Source organism: Rhinolophus hipposideros, assembly GCF_964194185.1.
Source record: "Rhinolophus hipposideros genome assembly, chromosome: 15".
Classification (NCBI taxonomy): domain Eukaryota; kingdom Metazoa; phylum Chordata; class Mammalia; order Chiroptera; family Rhinolophidae; genus Rhinolophus; species Rhinolophus hipposideros.
The window spans coordinates 23,591,667-23,615,845 of NC_138061.1; the positions used below are offsets into that span (position 1 = coordinate 23,591,667).

At 55.6% G+C, this 24,179-nt stretch overlaps 3 protein-coding genes across 6 annotated transcripts in view; 1 reads left to right on the forward strand and 2 right to left on the reverse strand.

Annotated features, from left to right (window-relative positions):
* PDZD7 (PDZ domain containing 7) overlaps positions 1-5,888 on the forward strand; it is an 18,260-nt gene extending 12,372 nt beyond the window's left edge. Inside the window, 7 exon segments of the mRNA XM_081074445.1 lie at positions 34-209; positions 3,240-3,331; positions 3,444-3,535; positions 3,695-3,766; positions 4,262-4,861; positions 5,176-5,276; positions 5,672-5,888. Coding sequence (XP_080930571.1) covers positions 34-209; positions 3,240-3,331; positions 3,444-3,535; positions 3,695-3,766; positions 4,262-4,861; positions 5,176-5,276; positions 5,672-5,887 — 1,349 coding nt within the window. The 3' untranslated portion in view covers position 5,888.
* LZTS2 (leucine zipper tumor suppressor 2) lies at positions 5,889-16,976 on the reverse strand. Of its 4 annotated transcripts, none has more exons than XM_081074447.1 (5): positions 16,532-16,976; positions 10,797-11,246; positions 9,524-10,186; positions 8,721-8,978; positions 5,889-7,941 (listed from the first exon to the last, which is right to left on the reverse strand). In XM_081074447.1, exons 2-5 carry the CDS (start codon positions 11,202-11,204, stop codon positions 7,258-7,260), a joined length of 2,013 nt encoding a protein of 670 aa, XP_080930573.1. In that variant the 5' UTR covers positions 11,205-11,246; positions 16,532-16,976; the 3' UTR covers positions 5,889-7,257. The 4 variants fall into 4 exon arrangements, with proteins under 4 accessions (XP_080930573.1, XP_080930574.1, XP_080930572.1 ...); XM_081074448.1 differs by lacking the exon at positions 16,532-16,976 and adding an exon at positions 15,313-15,393; XM_081074446.1 differs by lacking the exon at positions 16,532-16,976 and adding an exon at positions 13,770-14,320.
* Positions 16,977-18,960: 1,984 nt separating this feature from the next.
* TWNK (twinkle mtDNA helicase) lies at positions 18,961-24,137 on the reverse strand. Its single transcript, XM_081074673.1, has 5 exons — positions 22,250-24,137; positions 21,822-22,062; positions 21,564-21,671; positions 21,100-21,241; positions 18,961-20,183 (listed from the first exon to the last, which is right to left on the reverse strand). Exons 1-5 carry the CDS (start codon positions 23,490-23,492, stop codon positions 19,863-19,865), a joined length of 2,055 nt encoding a protein of 684 aa, XP_080930799.1. The 5' UTR covers positions 23,493-24,137; the 3' UTR covers positions 18,961-19,862.
* Between the last annotated feature and the right edge of the window lie 42 nt (positions 24,138-24,179).

Below are 24,179 nucleotides of genomic sequence, written 5' to 3' on the forward strand. Positions count from 1 at the left end.
CCTTCATCATACCCCTTTGCTCCTGCCCTGCAGACCGGGAGAGGGGCCGCGCCCTGCTCTCTGCCAGGTCTGGGAGCCCCTCCAGCCATCTGCCCAATGTGGATGAGCGGGTGCAGGCCTGGGAGAGCCGACGGCCCCTTATTCAGGACCTGGCCCGGCGGCTGCTGACTGATGATGAGGTGCTGGCTGTCACTCGTCACTGCTCCAGGGTGAGCCTCTAGCCTGCCCCCAGCCCCAGCACGTGGTTACTGCGTCACCAGCCCCTCACTCGTTGAGGCCACTGTCTGCTGACCATTATCTGGGCTTGATTCTGTGAGGTCAATGGTCATTAAGAGCAGAAGCCACCCTGACACACACACACACACACACACCTCACAATAAGGAAGGGGAGGTAGATAATACTTAGAACCTAAACAGCCATGTGACAAATCATGTCCAGTGCTGTGAAGGAAAAGAACATGAGAAAATAACCCAAGAGGCACAAACTAGATACAGTTTGGGAGGGCCTCCTTGAGGAGGTGATATTTAAGCTGAGGAGGGAAGGAGCCAGACAGGTGATGAGTTGGGGGATATGAGTCCCTACAGTCACGTGCCTCCGTTCTCCTCTAAAGCTTGGCTTGTCCCCCCTTGCCTACTTCTGCTCCTGGGTCAGCCAATAGGACTGGCCTGGTGCCAGGTCCCCGCCCTGTTATCCAAGTAGGTAATCTTTTGTCCTCCCACACAGCTCAAGCCTCCCACAGCGTCTATCCACACTGTTGTTCTCTTTTCCCTTCCACTTCAAACAGACCAGAAGGCCCAGGGTAGGGTGGAGGTTAGATTTGAGGGAGTCTTTGTAGCCTGAATGTTGGGGAGGCTGCAGGAGGCACAGGTCATCCCTTCCAAGGGGATTGGAAGACCCTCTCCTAGCCCACTGTCTCAAGAACCCCCAGGTTTCTCTGATGGTTTCCTTGTGATGAATTTGATCAGAGCACACATGAGCCTGTATGCAAGGGCAAGCTGAGGAGTTTCAGGAAATCATTTGTGGCTCTCCCCACTCCCTCACCTTGGTCAAGGCGGGGCTGTGTTGTATGCCTGTGTGATGTGTGCATTTGTGTGTCTGTGGGGTACCTGGGTTTGTGTGGACTTAACTGTATAATTGTATCTGTGTGTGAGTATGCCTGTGTCTGGCTAAGATATGTATGTGTCACCTGGAGACTGAGACGTGGTAATTCACGCATCCCTTGACCAAGGCCTGGTTTACAGCAGAGCTGCAGATGGGGTGTGTGTTGGAGGCAGCTGAGGGTCTTTGTGCTAAACTCGGTTAAGTGTCACGCTCAGCTCTCAGCGTAAGTGGAGCTCTGCAAACCTGCAAGTCTGGGCTGTGGCCACTAGGGGGGACTCTGTGTTAGTTTCTGTGTTCAGCTCCTTTCCCTCATCCCTCAGCTCCTCCTACGGGCCCAAGCTAGCCTCTCGCTGTGGCCCCACAGCACCTGAGGAGCTCGATACACCACCCAAACCTGACCCAAGCCCCACCCACACCAAGAGATCAGACCCTCTGAAGAGGAGTCCTGGCTTGAAAGATTAGTAAAGCTCCCTAGTGGTTCTGATGTGTAACCCTGAACCCCAGGCCTCCCTTCTGCACAGTCGCCAGACCAGGCATCTCTGATCACTGTGCACTCCCCAAGCCTCCTTGTAACCTCTTCGACAGAATAGAGTGCAAACTCCGCATAGTCACATTCAAGGTGCTCCCTGATGTGACTCCCCAGCCCACTAACACCAGCTTTCCTATAGTCGCCATATCACCATATCATTATCTTCCCCTGGTCACCACAGAGTTTTATACCGGTTCTGAATTGCACAACTCTGGGGGCACTGTCGTGATAACCTGTGCAGTCTACATGGGTGGAGGCCCTTCTTGTACCCCACAGTCAAGTTAAACTTCTATCTACCATTTATTCCACATCATCCTCGGAGCACTTTCCTCCCCAATTTTATGCTGATCTCTGCCTGCACTTATCCTTAAGAGTCAGTGGAAAGGCCACCGTTTCCATGAAGCCTACTCTGATCTTCCCATCCTCCTCTGAGATGCCCTCTGCCCCATTGCTCGTGGTTTGTAGTTCATTGGGGCACGTGGCTCATTGTGCCCCTAGTTCCCACTACACTGAGTTCCTGAAGACCTGGAACAGAGTCTTCCTCGTTGTGCCCCCACTGCCCAGTACACTGCACTTAGTGGGTGCTGATGCAGATTTGTGGACTTGAAGTGGGTACACATATGTGACTATTTCTGTACCATTATGTACTCGTATATCTCTCTCCAGACAAAAGGGGTGTGTTGTTGATATGTGTATGTGTAAGTCCCTATAACTTTGTGTGTGGTTTAAGGCCACACACCTAGTTTATCTTTTATTCCAGATATTTATGAATGTCTCACTCTGACCACCAGGGCACGCTGTTTCCCTGTGTCTATGCCCATACAAGATGCTCTGTGTTTGTATCCTTGAAGCAGTATGCGTCTCCTTCTCACCACCAGGGGGCGGTATGCTGTACAAGTCGGGTGGCTCCCAGTGTTCAGTTTGCCAGTTTGTCTGCGTAGGTGGGGTGTGGCTGGTAGTATCCGGGCAGTGCCAGGCAGAAGGGGCTCCACCCCCCTGGATACTAACTGGAGAGGCTTTCTGTAGGGCCACCCCTTCCCCAAAGTCCCCATTCCAGCCCTGAACAAAGCCTAATGTGTAGGTCTGAGTGCTGACAAATGCTGGGCCAGCCAGGGCCACAGCCTAGTGTTTGGCTTGAATTCCTTCTTTCTGCTTGGAGATGGGGGTGGTGAAGAGAGTCCACGCCCTGCACATCCTTTTCCGGTCCCGGAGCAGGCAAGAGCTAGACTTCTCAGGTTCCAGTACCTCTTTACACTTCCTTATCTGTGTGGCTTTGGCAAAGTCTTTTTCTCCGAGCCTCAGTTTCCTCATCGGCAAAACAGGAATAATTAATGTCCTCTCTCAGGGTGGTTGCTAAATGAAAGACCATGTGTAAAAGGCTTAGAAAAGTGCCTGTCCCAAAGCTGTCATTGCTGTTGTTGCTATTACAAGTCTGCTATTATTATTGCAGGCTTCGACCTCGTCACCAAGATAAAACATCCTGTGGACAGCCTGGGGATGGGGAGAGACTTTCCTAAACACGAAGGGGCCATTCGTGCCCAGGCATTCCCCCTCACCCAGCTCTGGAAGTCCCTGCTCTTATCTGACCTGTGGTGCTTCTCTCTGCAGTATGTGCATGAGGGCGGTGTGGAGGACCTGGTGAGGCCCCTGCTGGCCATTCTGGACAAGCCCGCAAAGCTGCTGCTGTTGCGGGACATCAGGTGGGGAGGGGGTTGTGGGGAGGGCTTGAAGGCAGGAAGGGGTCCCCTTATACCTTCCCCAACCTCTCCACGGCTGAAACCCCTGCCCAACCCATTTCTTGCCCTTGCCCAGGAGTGTGGTGGCACCCACCGACCTGGGCCGCTTCGACAGCATGGTGATGCCTGTGGAGCTGGAAGCTTTTGAAGCCCTCAAGAGCCGGGCAGGTCAGCAGCTGGGGGGCAGGCTACGGATCCTGATGGGGAGAGAGGAGGGGGTGGCATCTCCCTGTGGAGAGAGGGCAGAGACTGTCTGAGTTACTTTAGCTGTGTCCATCAGGGAGCCTGGCAATGGGGCCCTGCCTCTGACCTATTCTCTTTAAGCAGTACGGCCTCCTGCTTTGCGACCATCCCGGCAGGACACTCCACCTAAGCGTCACCTCATCACTCCTGTGCCTGGTCAGTCAGAGTCCCAGAGCCTGGGGAGGGGGCACACCCCTGGGAGATTGGGGAAGGGAGAACAGGCCTTTTGTCCCTCCCCCACGTGGGTTATTGTGGTTTCAGAGGTACGTGTGGTTCTCTGAAGGAAAGCCATTGTCCATCAGAACCATTTCTGTCACATCCGTTTACCACTATTATTTACCTAATAATTGGTTTTAAACCCACCCACTTTTTAAATCTAGTCTCATTCTATGCAATAATCTCCAGAAATTACCAGTTAGGTGTGTGAGTCATATTTTGTCTTAGACACATTAAAATAAAACTGTAAGTATTACAATAGAAAGTATTAAAATACTATTCCAGTGGAACAGGGGCCGTGACCCACTGCGGGGAATGCTGCTTGTAGGGTCTGAGCACACTCAGGCCTGGGGCTCCTTGGCCCAGGAACAAAGGCAAGGACTGAGGTCTGGGCTAGTGAGGAGGAGGCAGTCTGATCTTGGCCCTCTTCCCCAGACAGTCGTGGAGGCTTCTACTTGCTGCCTGTGAATGGCTTCTCAGAGGAGGAAGATGATGGGGAGCTCAGGGAGCGGCTGGGGGACCTCCAGGTCTCCCTGGGTGCCTCTGCCCCCCATCACCCTCATAAAGGGATACCCCCTCTCCAAGATGTGCCAGTAGATGCCTTCGCTCCACGCCGAAGCACCTGCACACCCCCTCCCCAACCACCCCCTGTTGCTCCCAGACCCCCAAGGCCTAACTGGCTGCTGACAGAACCCCTGACACGAGAGGACCCTCGCCAGAGCCAGAGCCATGGCCCGGCCCAGAGCCGGAGCCGCAGCCGCAGCCGCAGCCGGGGCCGAGGCAAGTCCCCCGGACGCAGGCGTTCCCCATCCCCGGTACCTATCCCCAACCCCAGCACAACCAATGGACGCTACCATAAGCCTCGGAAGGCCAGGCCCCCTCTGCCACGACCTCTGGATGGGCAGGCAGCTAAGGCGGGCGGCAGTCACCGGCCCTCCGAGAATGGAACTACCATGACAGCCGAGGAGGCAGCCACAAAGGCCCCTAGTGGGGAGCTGAGGACAGTCACACTGTCCAAGATGAAACAGTCCTTGGGTGAGTCCAGGTGGGACTGGGCCTGGCAGGGGTGCTCTTGGGTCTGGGTGAGTTTGGTGGGTTTGGTTTTGGGATGTGACTAGGGGGCCTGGGCCTAGTTAAAGGAATTGGGTATTGGGGTATAGTTGGTGGGTCTAGATTTGGGGGCTTTGGGATCTAGATGATTTTGGAGTGAGTTGAAAGTTGAGTAGTAATAGAATCGGGGTTTGGGAGAAGTTGGGGGCCCCGGATTTGGGAATGGCATCCTGGGTCTGTCCTGGGAGTTCTGGGTCTTAGGGGCATGGTGCACTCTCACGCTGTGTTTCTCTCACTAGGCATCAGCATTTCAGGGGGCATTGAGTCCAAGGTGCAGCCCATGGTGAAGATAGAAAAGATCTTCCCTGGGGGGGCTGCCTTCCTCAGTGGGGCCCTGCAGGTGGGTGAAGCGCACTCAAGTCTGCTCCTTGGCCCAGAGCTGATTCTGGTGGGGGTGGACTGGTACATGCTTATCTGCCAGCCAGGCATGTTTAGACCAGGTCGTTGGGGGCGGGGGTCAGGCCTGCAGGATGAGTAGGCCACAGGAAAAATCTGCCCCCTCATGCCAGCCGGGGACTGAGGGCAGCCCATCCTGTTCTAGCCCTAGTCCCAAGAGACAAAGGGCCATTGTCTGTGCCCCACCCAGCCCCCAACAGCTCCAGGCACAAAAGTTCCATTGTCCATCCCCTCTACCCAGATGGGGAGGAGTGTCCTAGCTGGTAGAGGTGAGAGGTTGGTCCTAGGGTAGAAGTGACCTGAAGAGTGAGGGCTGTGATTCTCCCACTCCCATCCCAGGCTGGCTTCGAGCTTGTAGCAGTGGATGGAGAGAGCCTGGAGCAGGTGACTCACCAGCGAGCAGTGGACACCATCCGCAGGGCTTATCGAAACAAGGCTCGGGAGCCCATGGAGCTTGTGGTCAGGGTCCCTGTGCCCAGCCCACCACCCTTACCCTCTGACTCATCAGACCTCACCGATAGGTGCCTTCCTGCTGACAATTCGCCTGCCCGCTGACCCCATGATGGTACTCCATTTCCCTCCCCCTAGCTCTCAGACCATCCTATTAATGCCCTTCCCACCAATGCCCAGGTCCCTCCCACTGATGCCAGGCTCCTCCAGCTGACCCCCAGCCTAGTCCACTCTCCTCCAGACTCCTGAAACAAACCCCCGACTCTGCCCCACCTACCCCACGAGTCTTCCTGCTGACCGCAGATCCTCCCACTGACCCCAGAATCCTCCAGCTCTCTCCCAGACTTCGCCTATTCAACTCCTCAGGACTCAGGAGCCTCCCACTGCTGCCTGCCTTGCCTACACCCAAAGCTCCACACCGGTGACTCAGATCTCCTTGCTTTCTTCCCTCCCCAGTTGTCCCTAAGGCTCCACCCTCTCCAAACTTGGTGTCAAGGACAAGGTGCTACTGGGCAGCCTGTGTCACCTGCTCACTACTTCCTATCTCAGGAGCGAGATAGGAAGGAGGTTGGGAAACCCAAGGTCTGGAGCTTGGGATTTGTGGGCACTTTCTCATGATGCCCGCTTTGATATTCCCAAGCACTGAAGGACATGGGCTCTCAGATAGTCATTGCATCCAGCCTCCAGCAATGTTCTGTGCAAAGGACAGGATGGAAGGCTTTTCTAGTTTCTCAAACTCTGAGAGACTATTTCATGTTGTGGTCCACTAGGACCTCAAACTTTCTGCTGGATTTGTCCTTCCCCCATCACCTTTTCTCCCCTTAAGACCTCTATGAGGGGTAGGGGAATAGCCAGCAAATAAAGCGGGGGTGGGGGTCAAACAAGTCCCCATAAGCTTTATCCAGCGCAGTAATCTTTTTTTAAAAAACAAACAAAAAAAAATTTTTTTTTAATTTTTTTCTTTGGGTTTGTACAAGAAATTTACAGTGTGAAAAATATACAAGTGAAAAACGAGGCCATAAATCTGGGTGTGGGGAGGGGCCCCTTGGTCACAAACACAAATAAACAAGACATTTCTGAGTTCTTCCTTTGGTCTGACTACAGCCCCCTCACCCCAGGAGAAAGGCTGCAGAGCTGGAAGCTGGGGTTCAGGCCCCAGTCCCAGCTCTGTCCCCCAGCATGGGCAGGGTGGGGGCAGGCACATCTGGAGCAGCTGGCACTGTCTGGCTCTCTCTGGCTTTGGGGCAGGGGAGTGTGGAAATGAGGGAGCCCCTTCCTCTCTCCAGCCCCCTGGCTGAGGGAGCTGGTGAGTGTCTGGGGTGAATGGGGTTGGCAGTGAACGTGGGGACCTCCAAGTCCAAGGGGTCTAATCTTGCTCATCCAAGTCACAGGGCAGCCCCGAGTTCTTGGCAGGGGCCCAGAGGAAACTGTTCCCCTTCAGTAGAGCTCCCTGCAGAGATGGGATGCCCAGGGCCTTAGATTTCGGTAGCAGTGATCTCCTCCAGGCAGATGCAGGGCGCTGGCTCAGCCAGGCCCAGGTCCGCAAGCTCCCGGGCCTCCAGCTCCAAGCTGAGCTGCTGTAGCTCCTGCTCCAGCTGCCGGTTCCGCCGGTACATCTGGATGTAGTTGTGCTGCAGCTGCTTCTGGTAGCGGATCACCTGCTCCTTCTCTGCCTGCCAGGCCAGCCTCTCCCCCTCGAAGCTGTCCCTCTGCTCTTCGCCCCTCTGCCGCTCCCGCTGTAGCTCAGCCCGCAGCCGCTCCACCTGGGCCCGCAGGCTGCCCCCAACCCCGGCTGCCGCCCGCTGTGCCTTGGCCTCATCACTCTCTGCCAGGAGAAATGGGTCAGCAGCGGCAGGTGGCACAGGGGGTTCCCGGAGTCCAGCCGCCTCAGTGTCTAACTGCCCAGCTTTCTCGCGCAGCCGCTCAGCCTCCTGGCGGTGCCGCTGCAGCTCCTGGGAACAGGCCTCTAGCTCCAGCTCTCGTGCTCGGGCTGCCTCCTGGAGTCCCCGTGCCCGGCCCTCACTGACCCGTAGTGCTGCCCGGGCCTCCCGCAGAGCCACCCGCAGGGCCACCAGCTCACTGCCCTTCTGCACCAGCTCTGCCTGAGACTCCTTCAGTTGCTGCTTCAGCAGGGAGATCTCGCCTGACTTCTGGCACACCTGGGGGGGAGGGGAGGGAGTTGGAAACGTGGTGTGAAGGGTTATCCCTGGGGGTCAGGCCTTGACATCATGTTGTACATTGGGTTGAGGAGGTATGATCATTACACCCATTTTACAGATGGAGACACTGAGGCAAGCCTAGTAACATGTCCAAGGTCATACAGCTAGTCATTGGCTAAAGTGAAATAGACTCATCTTTCTCATTCAAAGTGGGTGCCATCAGGAAGCACTGCAGAACCCTAATGCCTAAGGCCTAAATAGTGGCAAGTTTTGCAGGAGTGGGGGCAACTGACAATAGTGTCCACATTTCTAGTTGAGAGGCACTAGTGTTTTGGTTAAAAGTGAAGATCAAGGAGCCAGACTGCTGGGGTTCAAATCTCAGCTCGGCCACAGACTAGGTGATTTTGGGCTCTCGCTTTTCTGGGCTTCGGTTTCCACATCTCTAAAATGGGGATATTAACAGTACTCACCTCACAGGGCTGTTATGAGGAATAGATGATAGTCTATGCAACATGCTTAGAATGGTACCTTTCATATAGCAAGCACTACATTATTACTGGCTGGAAGGCAGTGGCTGGGAATGCCACGGGTTATGGGCACTAGACCATACCAATGAGGAGACCAAACTTAGAGGCACGAGGAGGCGCGCCCCCAGAAAGGGAGATCAGAAGGGGAATCCTCATCTCACAGAGGTAAGGAACAGGAGGCCCTCTGGGGATGGCAGGCTCGGGGGGTGGAACTGGGCCCCTCTTTCCTGGGCTTGTCCCTGCAGGACCCACCTCCCACTTGGTCTCCTCAAGCCGTGGCCCGAGCTCCCGCTGCTCCCGCTCGAAGGTGGCGCAGCGCCGTTCCAGCTGTTCACGTTCCTGTAGCAGCTGCGCAAAGTCATCCTGCAGCTGCCGCTTCTCCTGCTGCAGCTGGAACACCTGCAGCTGTAACAGCTGTTGGGCCCGCTGTGCCCGCTGCGCCTGGGCCACACCGTCCTCTCGCAGGACCTCACGTTCCTGCTGCAAGTGCCGCTGCCGGTCCTCATAAACCTGTGGGCAAGAAGGAAGACCTGGGTGCTGGCAGCTCCCCCAAACCTTGAGCCCTGGCCACCCCCAATCACCGACTGTTCTGGAGGTCCACTGCTCTGGGCTCAGGGAGGCTAGATCCCACTAAACAATGATAGTAATGAGGGTAGCAATAGTGACGGCTACTTCTGTGATACGAAAAACAACAGTAATAGCAAGCACTTACTAGCACTTCCTAGGCGCCAGGCATTATTCCAAGCACTTTACACCCTTTGCCTTACTTAACCCTCATATCTCTAAGAGGCCAGAAACGACCCCATTCATTGAAGAGGAAACTGAGGCTCAGTATGAATTAGTAACTTGCTCAAGTCTGAAAAACAGTACATGGCAGTGCTGAGTTTGAGTTCTCACCACTCTACAGTTAAGCCAGACAGCTGGGGTGGGGTGGGGTTACAAGTGCAACTGCCTACCACCTGCTCCTGCACCCCAGAACAAACACAAATGCTTCTTGGCTTCCAGCACCTTTGGATGTCCTGCCATGCCACCCGCATTATCGCCACTGACCACACCTGGCACACGGTCATCTCGCTCTCATCCAGACTGTCCCGCAGCTGCTGTAGCTCTGCCTCGTGGTCTCGGAGCTTCCCTTCCAGGACACAGTGCAGCAGTGCCTCATCCGAAGGGGGTGGGGGGGGTGGGGGCGGTGGTGGGGAGCGCTCCCCACAGGAGCTGCTGTCAGGGGATGCCCGAGGACCACTAGCCAAGAGCCCCCCAGCCACGCGGCCCCCCAGGGAGCCTGTGCTCTTGCTGGAGGAAGATCGACCACTGTCCGAGTGGGAGGGGCCAGTAGGGGCCCCTCGGGCTGGCCCTGGCAGTGCCCCCCGTCCAGGGCCCTGGGAGGCCAGGTGCCCGCCTGGGGAGTTGGTGGCCGGTTCAGCACCCCCGGTGCTATAAGTGGGCAGGCTGGACAGTGAGTTTCGTCCAGAATCAGACAGCGTCCCTGATGGGCAGCCACTGGCCCAGCCACTCAGTGCCAGGGGTTTGTCGGCAGCCGAGGAGGAGGAGGAAGATGACGACGATGCAGGGCCCCCAAACAGCTGTGTGAGGCTGCCCTGGCTCCCAGACAGTCCGGTGGCCCGAGGACCCAGGAAGCTGGGGAGAGATGGCACCCCGCGAGGTTTGGGCAGCACTGGCTTGAAGGCTGTTGGGCGAATCAGGATTTTCTCCATGTTCTGAAATGAGGTGCCATATGACACTGAGGATGAGCTGCCCAATCTTTCCAAGCCCTTATCATACTTCCTGCCCTCCCATCCCTATATATTAATAATAATTGCTACCACTAGCTGAGGGCCTCCTGAGTGTCAGCTTTATGTCAAGTAATTTAAAAGGCTTATCTCTAATCATTATAACAACCATAGGAGCAAAATATTATCACTATCCCCATATTACAGATGAGAACACGGAGGCTCAGCAGAGTTAAAGGCTTTTCTCAAAGTTAAACACATCGCTGCTATGTAGTCACAAGTATTATCGCGCAGCTAACATTATTGAGTACATACTATGTGTCAGACACTAGACTAAGCACTTTACATAGTATATTATTTAATTCTATCCTGTGAGAGCTGACCTATTACCTCCATTTCACAGATACAGAAACTGAGGCTCAGGAAGGTTAAGTGACTTCCCTGAGGTCATACAGTCAGAGGCAGAGTTGAGATTAGAACCTAGGTTTGCTGAATCTGGAGCCCACACTCTGTCCTCTAAATAGGCCTCCAAATTCCTCCAGCTTCTCCAGGGGACTCCTGATTCCACCCAGGCCCCAAAGGAAGGGCTGGTCCTTACCTTCTCCAGCTTTCCAGAGACAGGGATGAGCTTTGGTGGGGGACCACGGAGATGGGCATTGCATGCCCGCTGCTCTCGGGAGTCCTCAATGTCACTGCTGGGGCTGGGGGGTGACTCTGTCCGGAAGTCCTCATTGATGTAGGTGAAGGTGGTGCCAGGGACGGCCTTCCTGGGGGGCACAGCTGGGCACAGCGGTTCCTGTGCCTCATAGCCACCCCGCAGTAGCCCATCCTGCTGGCGGAAGAAGGTGGGTCCAGGGGGGCCATGGTGGCGGGAGGGAGCCGGCCCCCCGGGGCAGGGCCGGCCTGAGATGAGGCTGCTCACGCTGCCCATGGCTGGAGCTTGTGGGGCAGTGGCGGCCTCAGGAGCAGGCTCCAGTGGCACCGGCAGAGTCTGCACAATGGCCATGGCGGTAGAGGCTCAGGCCTGGCCAAGGGCCTCCGGAGGAACCTGTGAGCAGGGCAGTGATGTCAGAGTCCCTCCACCCTGAGCCCCCTCCCTATACAAGGCCAAGTCCCTCTCCTGACCCCTGGTCCCAGGTAAAATGGCCCTCTGGCATCAATAACAACTCTGATGCCCCCTCGAGGCTGCCCTCTAAGCACTGGCACAAACCTCAGTTCTCCCTGTGCCCCAGAGCACTGCCTAGCATGAGTCTGAACACAGCTGAAGACTGAGTCAATTTAGCAGGATGACGAGGGGAGGGGAGGCCTAGTGGTTATGCAGGTCCCTTGGGAGCAGAAGCCCAGGCCTCAGCCCAAACCTGCATCCCTCACAGGGGCCACGATTGAAGTTAGGGAAGGAGCCTTCTCTACCAGCTCCCAGCAGCGGTCCCAGGTCTCCTGGGACAGGTGGCCTCATTAGAGGGCAGTTTGGGCAGAGGCAACCTCAGGGATGCAGTCAGCAACTCAAATGGTAATTAAGGAACAAAGAGCCAAGGCCAGGCAGTGCCCAGCCTCCCCCAGCTGGGCCTCAGTTTCTCCCAGACAGAGAGGCAGCAAGGGTGGAGCTGGCCAAACAAGAAACCCAGAGATCTTAGGGAGCCCACAGGTACACTATCGGGTCTCTCGCCTCTCAGAGGTGGATGTAGGCTTATGCTTGTTGCCATGACAACTCCTAGCTTCACCGCACCCAATCAGTCAGGCCTAAAGGAGCCTACACAGGCCCACTGCCAACCTCTATGAAACCTTCCAGCTTTAGATGTTCCCCAATGTGACCCAGAGGGGATGAGGGTAGAAGCCCCACCATCACCTCTGACAGCTGCTCCAAGATCTCATTTCCCTGGAGCCCAGGAAAGAGGACTCCACCTCCCCAGGCCCAGCTTCTTCCTGTAAGGGGACGGAAAGTCTCCACCCGGAACTCCCTCCTCCTCCATCCTGAAGCTGAAGACCAGGACTCAGGCATCTGCTGAAGTCATCATGCAGAGCGGGGGGCCAAGAAGTGGACAGAGAATTGCGTAGGAGGAGTGTGTGCGTTTACTTATTTGAGTGTGTGAGACTATGTGCAAAGGAGCACGAAAATAAGCACTGTATATATGAAAATGTGTGGAAACATCATGAATATGAGTAGATATGTTTGGATGAATTCATACATACACGAGTATATGTGTGAATTCATATGTGCGTCTTACATGAGGACGTATGTAAATAAGGGGGTCACTCTTAAAAAGTCTGTGAAAGTTAAAATGCATAATTAAGTGGATTTGTGGTGTATGACATTGACTATATAAGAATATATTTGGATAGATGTCCACTCACATACCCAACTTTATGTGTGAACTCACATGTATCTTACATGAATGTGTGAACATGAAAGTGAGTGTACACAAGTGTGTATCGAAGAGTGTGTATGAACAGGAGCATGTGTGAGAGAGGCTGGGAGCCTGGGTGGCAGGTAGGGTCAAGTGGGTGAGTGGAAGCTTGGTTTTTGTCTCTCACTGGAGTGTAGAAGTAGAGAAAACATTATCTGACTCCTTTGCCTGATCTGCTCCCCTTCTTTCATGCTTGTGTTCCATTAAGTCCGCCCCCAACCTCCCCACTCAAGTCAAAAGACCCTCAGACCCAGGAAGATGTACAGACCGAGGAAGGAGGAACTGGGAGCTGGGGGTGGGGGTGAGCAGTGTCCACCGCCTAAGTGCCAGTCCTGAGAAAAACGGATGGAAAACCCCCTTCTCTGCCCTCTGCAGACCACTTCAGGACATGGAGAAAACAGTGGGGAAGGGGCTTTTTAGGGGGCAGTGGGGTCTGGCACATCTGTCTGCATTTCCTCACTTCAGTGAGCACAGAGAGTGAAAACAGAGGGGAGGAGACAGACAGGCTCAGAGAGACAGGGACCCAAAAGACAAGAGACAAAGACTCAGAGGCAGACAAGAAGACAGGCAGACCCAGTAAGCAGGGGGCCCTGAACCCCACGCAGCCAGGGGGCCCCTAAACCCAGAAAAGAAATAAAACTGGGCTCTTCGAGCCAGACACCGAAGGAGCCAGAGCCAGGCGCCTGGAAAGCCAGGCCCAGACAGCCCTGCTCCCGCTCTTGGAGCCCGAGAGAGAAGGAGGGGCAAGTGGAGGCTCCATTTTGAGAAATGCGTCTGTGGCTGTGGGAAAGGGAACCCCCGCTCTTCCCAGCACTCCTTGAGTGACCACTTTGGCACAGCACACCCCACCTTAGGGGTTGGGGGGAGCCAAGGGCGGAGTTCAGTCAGGGCACCAGGGAGGTCTGGCCAAGGTCCGAGGTCCCACAGACCTGTTTTGGGGGCTGAAGAGTTGGGGAAAGTCTCCCCTCACCAAATTCCAAGGACCAGTCAAGCGGGATCGAGTCTGGGATCACGAGTTCCAATTCCGAGACAGGGAGGTCCCCCCACCCACCGCCGCCCCTTCCATAAAGTGGGGGGCTCCATGTAATGCCACCTCCCCACTGGCCCTCCGCCGCGCAGAAGCTGGGGACACCCCCAGGTCGCCTCCCCGCCCCGGCCCCCCTCACCTCCACCGCGCTGCTCCATGCTCAGCCCCGGGCCGCCCCCCGCGCTCCACCGGCGAGCCGCCCGGCTCCAGCCCGCGCGGCCACTCGGAGCGGCCCGGCCGGACCCGGCCCCGCCTCCGCGGCGCCCCTCGCGGGGCAGACCCCGCCCGGCCCAAGTGGGCGGTGCAGCGCGGGGGAGGGGTCCCAGGGGCGTCCCCGCCCCCGGGGCGCGGGCACGCGCAAGCACCCCGCGTCACGCGTGTCCCGCGGGGCGCACGCTGGCGCTGCACAGCCGGACTCAGGATCCCTCCCTCCCAGGCCAGGTGGCTGTGTGTCTGGGGAGTGCGGTCGGCTCAGGACTCGGCGGCGGCAGCAGGTCACCATCTACTCCAACCGGGGCCCTGGGGCCAGTGGCGGCTGGTCATTGTTGGAGCACAAAGGGCCTGGTGCCGTGGCGGCCGCCCTACCCCCTCCGTTCTTCTAGTTGAGGCCTCCCTCACAGACACTCTCCGGCTTCGGAGTCCAGAGTGGGAGGCCGAAGGCCAGCTGCCATTCACTCCAGCCCGCGGCCCGGGCCCTGAGCCCGCCTCCCCCCCACCCCAGCACACGTCAGGGGCCAAGGCTCGGTCCGTGCTTGCCCCACCCCCAGCGTCTTGGAGGCGGCACACTTGGATTTGCGGAGGCGGCGCCACCTGGCGGCGGATTCGGAGAACACGCCCAGTTACCCCCAACCCCCGACCTCGAGCGGGGAGCCCTACGGGACTGTATCCCCCTCCTCCTGGAGCGCAGGGCTGCACCAGGCGCGGCTCTGTGCTCCCCGACCTTCCCTCAGGGTCATTTGATAAAAGAGGATATTGCTCAGACATGAAGGACCTGGCCCCTTAACAATCACTGGGGTGAGCCTGTCCAAATCTACAATCCAAACCTACAGCAGCCTCACAGCAGACAACATTCCACTGTCTTCTCAGGGACACGAATATTCTCACCCTCTGGCAAACACAACTTAACACCCACACGACCTTTCCCACATTCAGTCTCACACAGCCACAATCAGTCTCATCCATCACGTGGTTCCATGTTCCTTCTTTCCATCTTTCAAGCCAACAACTTACAGAGACACAACACACTCAGTGTCACACGCCTAGTCGTGCATACTTTCACAACTCACAGTCCTTCACACGCAGTCACAATATTAATAAACATACTTAGTCTAAGCATGTTTCACACATTGACAGTCTTATTCACACACAACTTTTTACACATACACATATTGCTCAAACATTCTACCATACAGACTTTCCATGGGGGTCTCTGTGAACTGGTCAGGTCGGCTGATGGAGCACCCCTGGGCAAGGACAGCCACCCGCCCCCGAACCCCCGCCCAGGCCTGCCAGAGTTCCTCTGCCCAGGGAAGGAGCATTCCCCCCTTCCAGGCCACAGCCCTGGCCGGCTCTCAGCTCTATTTTTAGCTCTATGGAAAGGGTTGTTTTTCTTTCTTTCTCCCTGGAAAGGGAAACAGCCCAGCCACCCTCCGGCTCACCCCGTTTCAAACCCTCAGCCTTACAAGAACAGACGGAGCCCCTCTCTCCGGTAGAGAGAGAACCCCTCTTCTGGCCTTGCCCTGATCCCAGCCTCCTGGGGCACTAGGAGCCTCCTCCCCTTTCTGGCAAACTGCCCAGAAGCTCGGGCAGCAGCTGGGCTCAACGTGTGTGTGTGTGTGTGTGTGTGTGTGTGTGTGTGTGCAGAAGTGGGGGGTGGGGCGGGGAGGGAGGCCGAGGGCCGCTGCCCACTCCCTCATTAGTGGGGTGGGATGAGGGGATGGGGTTTCGTCCTCCTTTCTACCGGAGGGGGACAGGCCCACGCTGGTACTGAAAAGGAGGTCCTGCATTTTCTTGGGGTGGGGGACTCCCACTCTTGCATGAGTGCCTATTCTGCTCTTAACTTGAGGGGGGAAGAGCTCCTAGTTCTGCAAGGAGGGGAGGTACTAGCAAGGGGACCGACAGGCGCTCATGTAGCTACGGTTGCTGCTCCCCAGGCCCGAGGAATGGGGTAGGAGCTGCCGTCCACTGCTATCAAGAATAGCGCCCCCCTCTGATACCTTCAGGGATGGGGAACCACGAATGTGTTCTGGAGAAGGGCGAGGAGACCAGGTAACCCCACCCCAGTCCAACAGTCTCCGGTCCTCCTGTGCTACCCCATTCCAGGGGGCGTTGTGCTCCCATTTCTAGGCGAGGGCTTATCACCTCTCGAGGCGGAGAATGGAATACAGCCCCTTGTGGGACCTCGCAAACTCGCCCGGGACTAGCGAGGGAGGTCCTCGCCCTGAGGCCGGGGTGGGGGAAGCACAGCCCACCGGTCTGCGAAGCGATCCCGGGCTCGGCGCCTGTTTGCATATTAGTCCTCACTTGCCGGCGGCGGGGAAGCTGGAGCAGCCCGAGGTGTCACCCGCCCCGCCCCTGTCTGCACTTTTCTCCCGCCCCTGTCAAGCGCCGTGCCCGCTGGGGGTCTGCGCCAGCCAGTGGCGCTGCTCCACGGACTACAAGAGTAACTCACTGGGCGCGTCCTTTCCTGGGTGCACGTGTGTTTGTGTGTCCCAAGTGCGTGAGTGGGTGTGTGTGCACGCGTGTGTGGGCCCGTCGGTGTGAATTTCCGTGTCGGTTCGCTGTTCAGGAACCCCCCCACTCCCATCCTAACCCCCAGTTTTGCCAGCCCGCAAAGTTTAATCCGGAGCGGAGTTGTGTGGGACGCGGAAGTTCCTACACCTTTATGCCCCCACTACTCACCCAGCACCACCTGCGCCGCTGCTCCAGCTCCTGCCCGGCTCCTCCTGCTCCAGTGCGGGCACCTCCTCGATGCAGATCCGCAGGCTCCCAAGCCCGCTTCGGGCTCCGGACTCGCAGCGCCCGCCAGGCTCGGCCTGGAGGAGAGGGGCGGGGCCGCTGAGGCCGCGCCCCCGACCGAGGGAAAGGAGTGGTCTGCTCAGCACCCACTCAACAGCCAAGCCCGTACGGAACCCCGCAGTAGCTCCACGGTGACCCGAGGCTGCCCTCTGGTCTCTAACTTCACAGCTTACAGGATTTGGCTTTCGACCTGGGGAAGGGGCGAGCGGCACGTGACCGAGAGCTAAGCTACCCACCTGGCTGCCCGAACCAAGCTGGCTATAAGACTTTTTCTGCCACCGCCCCTATTCTGGAGGGAGCCAAACCTGGTCTACTCTCAGCCCACTCCCCAGACGCAGGGAAAACCCCTGGGAAGCAGACAAAGAAGGCTCGGGTTTCACCAAAACAGACCTGCCCCTCTGTCCCCTCCTCCCTCCCACCGCGGCTCCGCGTGCCCCCACACCTCACTCTCCCCTGAAGTAGTGTCTGCCAGGTGAGCAGACCTACCAGTTCTGGCCCCCCACAGAGCATGGCCTGGCTTCCCTTAGACTCATAAAGTTCCACCCACAGGCACAAACAGGAAGTAGGCCTGCATTGCAGGGAGGCACCTAGAGCTCCCTCCCTCCAAGAAACCCACGGCAGCATATGATGTCTACAGGCATCTGGGTCGTATTTACAGCCAGAGTACTTGGGCAGCAGAAGTCCAGTGAATTTAGTTCCTTCTCAAACCCCACCGCAGTAAAGAAGCTGCTAGAGGACCAAAGCAGCCCTCTCACAGCTGAATCTGAGACTCAGCTGGCCCCTGCTTGGCCAGGCCCTTCCTGAGCTCTCAGGGAGATTCTTAACATCCAGTTGGACATAAGCAGAGTACTTTGCCTCAATCCATTTTGGCTGTGTCCAGGGTCAGTGGCTCCCAGGGCCCTTACACAGGACTCAGGGATCCCTCATTGCTTTCTAGGTTCCAGGGACTCCTGAACACATTTTGGGCTCATCTTGATGTGAATAAAAACAGGTGTGGAATGGAATGTATTTGTATAGGGCGTAGGGCAGGGGGAGCATTCTGGTTTATATTGTGTGGGGGTGTCTGTTAGGAGGATGGGGCAAGACAGACAGGCAAGTGTGTATCTATCCCTCTATCCCCAATTCACAGACACCTCACAATGTTCCCTTAATGGAAACCCCTAAAGGATTTCCTGAGAACACACAAAACATTATAGGGAGACGAGAATGTGGAACCCACGTCTTTATAGATTAGGACTGACCTAGTGGTGTGCATCTGGAAGGCATGGCTGACGTTCAATGTTACAGACCCTGGATGAGGCCTAGACCAGCCAGCGGCTGGGAATGATTATTGCCGGGATTAGGAGGCCTGGCTCCAGCCAGTCTGGGAGAGACCCCCAAGAAGGGAGGCCCTCCAGGAGCTCTCCCCTCCCTTCCCCCAGGTTCTCCCCCCAAACAGCTTAGCTCCAGGTCTGTTTCAGGAGCCAATTGTAGTCACAGTTCTCACACATAAAAGACAGCAACCGTAGGCCCTTCTGCAGGGTCCTAGAAGCCCCCTCTTGGGTTGACAGGGAGATCTTGATAGCGCAGCCTTGCTTCCAGGGAGCGGGGAACCAACCACCACCCTTACAAAAGGCTTCTCCCCAGGCCCCTCTTGCATTCTTACCACTTTTGCAGGCAAATCTAAAGGGAAACTGGGATTTTAGGATATTAGAGGAAGTGAGATGAGTCTCATCATCTAGGAATATTTCTGACAGGGTCTCTGGGTAACTTATTTTCTCATCTCCCTTAGGACTTGTTGAAAATGAGGAATCCTATGTCTCTCCTTGAACCTCCAGAATTCAAAATCTGTGAGGATTGGGGCAAGTTGGGCCTATGTTCTGCTTTTTAAAACAAGAGTCCTAGGAGTTCTGACACACACTAACATAAGAGAAACACTGAGAGGGTACAAGAAAAGGGAAGTGGATGGAGGCCAGGTAAGAATATGCTACGCCTGAGTCCACATTGCGAGAGGTCCGTGAGTGGCTTATTATCACAGAGGGACAGCTTGGCAGGCTGAGCCTAGGTAAGTGGCCAGGTGACCCACACCTCTGCCAGGGATCACATGGAGATCCTCAAGGAAAACAGGGATAAAGAGACACCATCGTGTCTTCCCCAGGCCAAGAAGAGGTGTTAAGGGTGTGTGCATGTAAAGGCCCTTTAATGCTCTTGCTTCCTTGGGAGCATACAGCTCAAAGACTAGGGGTGGGGGAGGGGACCCATCCCAATTCAGAGGAAAATCCAGTTATAGACTGGGGAGACACCTGGTGGACAAATAAGAAACAGCACAGAATGCAATGGAAAATTTTTTTTTAGTAAAACTTCAAAAGGCTCTACAAAAAATGATGACTGTATCCAATGCAGCGGTCTGAGGCAACACACCATACAATGTGTCCAGGTGGCAGGCACGCTGGGTTCACAGCTTCTTTCCATGGCTCTCTGGCTACGCTTCCACCTTTGGGGCCCTAATATTACAGGGTCAAGCACCTAGGATCCAATGGTATTGAGTGCCACCACACAGCAAGCTCGAGTGGAGCGGAGGAGTTTGGTACCTACCATGTCGCCCTTCGACTCGGAAAGCCTGTGCTGGAATTTTGGCCAAAACTCCCCTATTTCCCTCCAGGTTCAGGGGGCCTGACCCCACTACTCTGAACTCAACTTGCTCATTCCCACCTCAGGGCCTCTACATTTACCTTTCCTTCTGCCTAGATCCCTCTTTCTCCAGATGTTCGTGGCTCAATACTAGTTCTTTAGGCCCCAGCTCAAATGTCCTCTGCTCAGAGACAACTTTTCAGACCTTAATCTAAACTAGCCTGTAAGTACTATCCCATGACTATTTTATTTTTTAAATAGCATTTTTCATTATCTAAAAGTGTGTTTTGTATTTATTTGTTCATTAGCTTACTTGTCCCCACACCAGATTTTAAGTTCCATGGAAGCAGGGACCTTATCTGTCTTGTCAGTGCTACATTCCTAGGACCTAGAACAAAACCTGGCACACAGTAGGTTCTCAAATATTTGCTAAATTGAATTCTCTCACTATGGGACCCTGCCCTAGGCTAGTTCCCTCAGACTTAGAAGAACCCGTAGCTCAGGACCACAGGACACAGGTAGCCCTAGCAGAGGGCCAAGAAAGAGTCTATGCCCCACAGCCTGTCCTGTCAGGCTTATTTCAGTGTCCAGCTCTGTAATGCCTTCACCTTGAAGGCTTAGAGGGGTCTGGCTGGTAGGAGTTGGGGGTCTTGCTCTGGTAAGTCTCAGAGTTCTGGGACACAGCACCCTTTTTGCTAGAAGAGGGCTTTTTAACCACTAGCCCATTGTCATCCTTGATCTTCTTGAGCCGGGCCTTGCTCTTTGGTGGTATGGAGAAGGTTAGAGAGCTCTTGTTGAACTCAAGTGGGAAGACACCTACATCTCCATCAAAGCGGTTCTTGGCCACCTGTAGATACCGTTTCCCTGGTCCAGTTACCAGCTTCCTGTCCTGCAGGATCAGAACATTGTCTGCTTCCTGGCTTGCCTGAGGGATGGGGGCAGAGGACAAAGGAGCAGTGAGAAGACATATGAGAGAAGCAGAAAGAAAGGTTGAGCGTGCAGGGAGAAGTGGCAAGAATGAGGAAAGAAAAGTGCTTCCTCCCCTTCATCAAAGCTCTTTGAACTACTGACCACGATGCTCGAGGCCACTTGATTTTTCAGTTCCATGACAACCTTGCTGCTGTCCCAGATTTTGTATCTGCTGTTCCCTCTGCTTGTAACACTTCTCTACAACTCACCACCCTACTCAACCCCAGCATCTTATCATCATTGAGGTCTTGGTTTAAATGTCATACTTCACTAGAGAGACCATTCTTGATCCCCATAAATAAAGAAGGTACCACCATCTTTCCACTTCTGTATTATTCTCTTCCCTAGCTCCACATTTGTTCCATTGTGGCACATAGTTTGTGCTCCTCGCCCTGTATTCCCTGTGCCCAGCCCGGGCCTGGCATGTAATAGGCACTCAGTGTACCATGGGGAGCTCTAGGATCGGGCTGGTCCTGCTGCTCAGAAGGCCTTCCCATTTATTTGACACCTACTGTCAGCCAAAACTAAACCCAACCTTTGCTGACACCTCTTCTAGGAAGTCTCCCCAGATGTCCCAGGCTGACTCAGATGTCTTTTCTCTTTGCTCCCCAAATACCTGTGCTGCTTATCATAACTTCTATCACACTGAGTTGTAATCACTCTCCCATTGTTTCCCCACCAGAGGATGTGAGCTCCTGGAGGGTGAGGAGGGCAAAGGACCAGCTATTATCGGACTTTGTATTCCTCATGTCATGGCCCCAGCTGCCTCTTCCAGAGGGGCAGTCAAGATGATTTAAAGCTGAGGGAGGGCTACCTCTGGTCACCTGCCCCCTGCAGTTTCCAAAGGTTGGGCTCCTCTAAAGGCCACTTACTTTGGCTGAACCAAAAATGGATGCTGTCTGTAGTTCCTTATCATCATCCTCCTTCCGGGGATGAATGACCAGTGTCACATGGCAGCTACTGTCTGTCGCAAACTTCCGAAAGGCCCCAACGATGTAGTCTTGAGCTGCAATCCTGCTCCCACCCCAACAAAGCAAAGAGGTTTTCAGACTCAGACAGACGGACAAGAATAAACACATACTCTGGATTCATTCACATCTCCACAAAGCACACAACTCCACTCTACTTCCCTCTACCCAAGGACTCACACTTAGGTCCCTATCTGTACTTCCCATTGCCACACCTCACACCTCTATAAAGACAGAAATACACATGGGGTGGCATGTGCATGCACATGTGTCAGAAAACAAGAGAGTACAGTGTATGTGCCTAGAGGCCAGCTGCCTGAGAAGACATGTGTCTTCAAGTGGGTTCCAGCTAGACAAGAGGATGTCACCTGTCTGTGGACAGCTGCTCGTGACCCATCATGAACTGCAGATTGTCGATGACCACATGACAAATGTCATAGACATAGACCGCATGTTGCATTGTGTCTATTACAGTCCTGGGAAGAGGAAAAGGCAATGAATTCAAGAGTCAATTACAAGTAGTCTCTAGACTATCCCAGGCAGAAAGCCAGCATCCTGAAAACTCTGTCCAGGGTCTGTTCTCCTGCCCTCCCATTCTTTGAAAACCCCAGGTCTGGGAATCTTACCTGATGCTCTGTTGTCCATGGAAAGTCATGAAATAGAGGGGTAGGTCCTCAAAGCGGTCAGCCCACTCATCATACTTGTCCAGTTGGTCTTCTAGCCGCCCCAGAGCGAACTGTGTCAGCATGATCCGGGCTAGTCTCACGTTGCTGATCTCAAAGCTACCCCATAGCGTGTTCACCCCCTGGGTACATAAATCCAGGGCATATTCACTGATGAATGTCGTCTTTCCACTGCCTGTTGGCCCTGCAGGGGGGTTGAACACAGATCTGGGTGAGGGAGGATAGTCCTACCCTTGAAAGCAAGACATGAAGCAGGGCTTCAAAGTTGGGAGGGAAAGTTTCCTCTTCCAACATTCACTGGGACCCAAACCCACGTTTTTGTCACCTGATTCTCTGCCTCCAACCCAAGCACTGATTTTCCAAAGGGTCACCTGTAAAGACCGTCAGCTCGCCCTTCCGATGTCCCTTCAAGAGACGATTGAGGTCTGGGAAGCGGCTCCAGCGGACACCAGCTACCTGCTCCACATTTGACAGTTCTCCTAATACCTCCTCCCGAAGCTGCCGGAAAGACACAATAGACCTGTGCCAGGCAGGCAGAGCAGAACGCAGAATTCGAGAAAGATTTAAGCCTCGGTTCAGGGCCTCAAGGGGACGGGGCTGCTGGTCCCCAGGCCGCACCAAGGAGCATCGCTTGGGGTTTAGTTTTCGGGCAAACAACTTGGCAGCTTCCCAGGACCGAAGGTCATCCCCCAGCCAGAGCACAATACGTCGGAACTGTTCAAGGTAAGGGAGCAAGGCAGGGGGTAAGCAGGCTGTTCCTCGGGGAAGGGCAAGGGTGGGCAGCCCTGTGGATTGGTTCAAGGCCAAGCTGTCCAGCTCACGACTCGTCAGTACCACCTCAACATCTCGCCGACTGATCAGTGGTAATCCAAACAGATTGTGGTAAGCACCAGGGCGGGGAATGGTGGTCTCCACGTAGTGCACTTCACCCCCCTGGCCCTCGGCCCCTAGGAGCTTCAGGCCTCGTAGTCTCATACTTCCAGGGGAGAACCAAGGGAAGACAAGGCTGCGAGCAGGCCGCAGGTACCGCACACTGAAATGCCTGAGTGAGTCGTCCGTCACTTTGGTAAGGCCAAACATCACGCGAGCCAGCTGCGCCTCCTCTGGCTCAGGAAGCTCCCAGAGAGGTACCGCTCGGTCCCAGATCCTCCGGACTTCCTCACTGTCCTCAGCTTCTGGGGCTTCACTAAGCAGCACTCCCTCTCTGTCGCCATCCCCGCGCCCCTCCACACTGGCCTGGAAGTCTTCCCAGCTCCCCTCTGCTAGGCTGGTCATGCAGAGAAAGCGGCCTGTGGTCTTGTTAATGAAGAGGCTGAAGGAAGTGGTAGCACTAGTCTGGTCCTTGAGCTGCGAGGCCCCCACAAAGGGGCTCGGTGCCCGCAGGCAGCTGTGGCCATCCTGGAAGGGGATCCCATGTGCTCGCAAATACTGACGGATTTCAGTGGCAGTTACAGGCAACACTGGTACCTCCAAGGCTGGGAGAGCCTCCTTCCTATACCGCCTGCGAGGAGGGCCTGGCACCAAGCTTCGGGGCAGGCCCCTCCGACTCATCCACTCCCCACGCAGGGGCAACAGGATACGGAGGGGGGACGCACTTCGGAGGAGGACCCACATTCCCAGTCAAATGGAGGGAGTCCCTACGTGAAAGGCCTTAGGTGCCTGGTTCGGGTGCCTTCACTTGTTCAGGCCCTAGTAATCCTCTATCTATCTACGCAGCACTCTAAGAGCTCAATCTCTCTCCAAACTGCTCCCTCATACACAGCTCTCTGAATCCTCTTTTGCCCCTCCGCATTGCTACTTCCCTCCGCGCCCATCTATACGACCCTTTCACATCTCTGTCCTGCTGTCTGGCTCCCTGCCTCTCTGCGCCTTTCCAGCTTCTCCCATCGCCTCCCGCTCCCCGACAGGGTTTCTCCAGATCATGTGTCCAGCAGCACTACCCTCCACGGAGTCTCCTCGTCGTCTTCATCGCCACAACCGTCTGCGTCCTTTCTGTAGCCCCTCTGCTCTAGGTCCCCAACTAGTGGCTCTCTTCTCTGCTCCTGCCCTCAAAGGGGACTCGACGCGACCAGGGAGACCCTGTGCGGCTCCCGCCCCTCTGCACCCGCCCGCGTGTCTTCCCCCGGTTCCACTGCCAAGAGCTCCGACGCTCCGACCCTGGTCCCGAGTCACCACTCGGTCTCACGCCTTTCGCTCGCAACGTGGGTCACTGGCACGCGCCACTCTCCGAGACCTCGGAATCAAAACTTCCCCGGGCCTGGAGTCCCCGGAACCGGAAGCGCGGGCGTTAGTCCCGCCCCC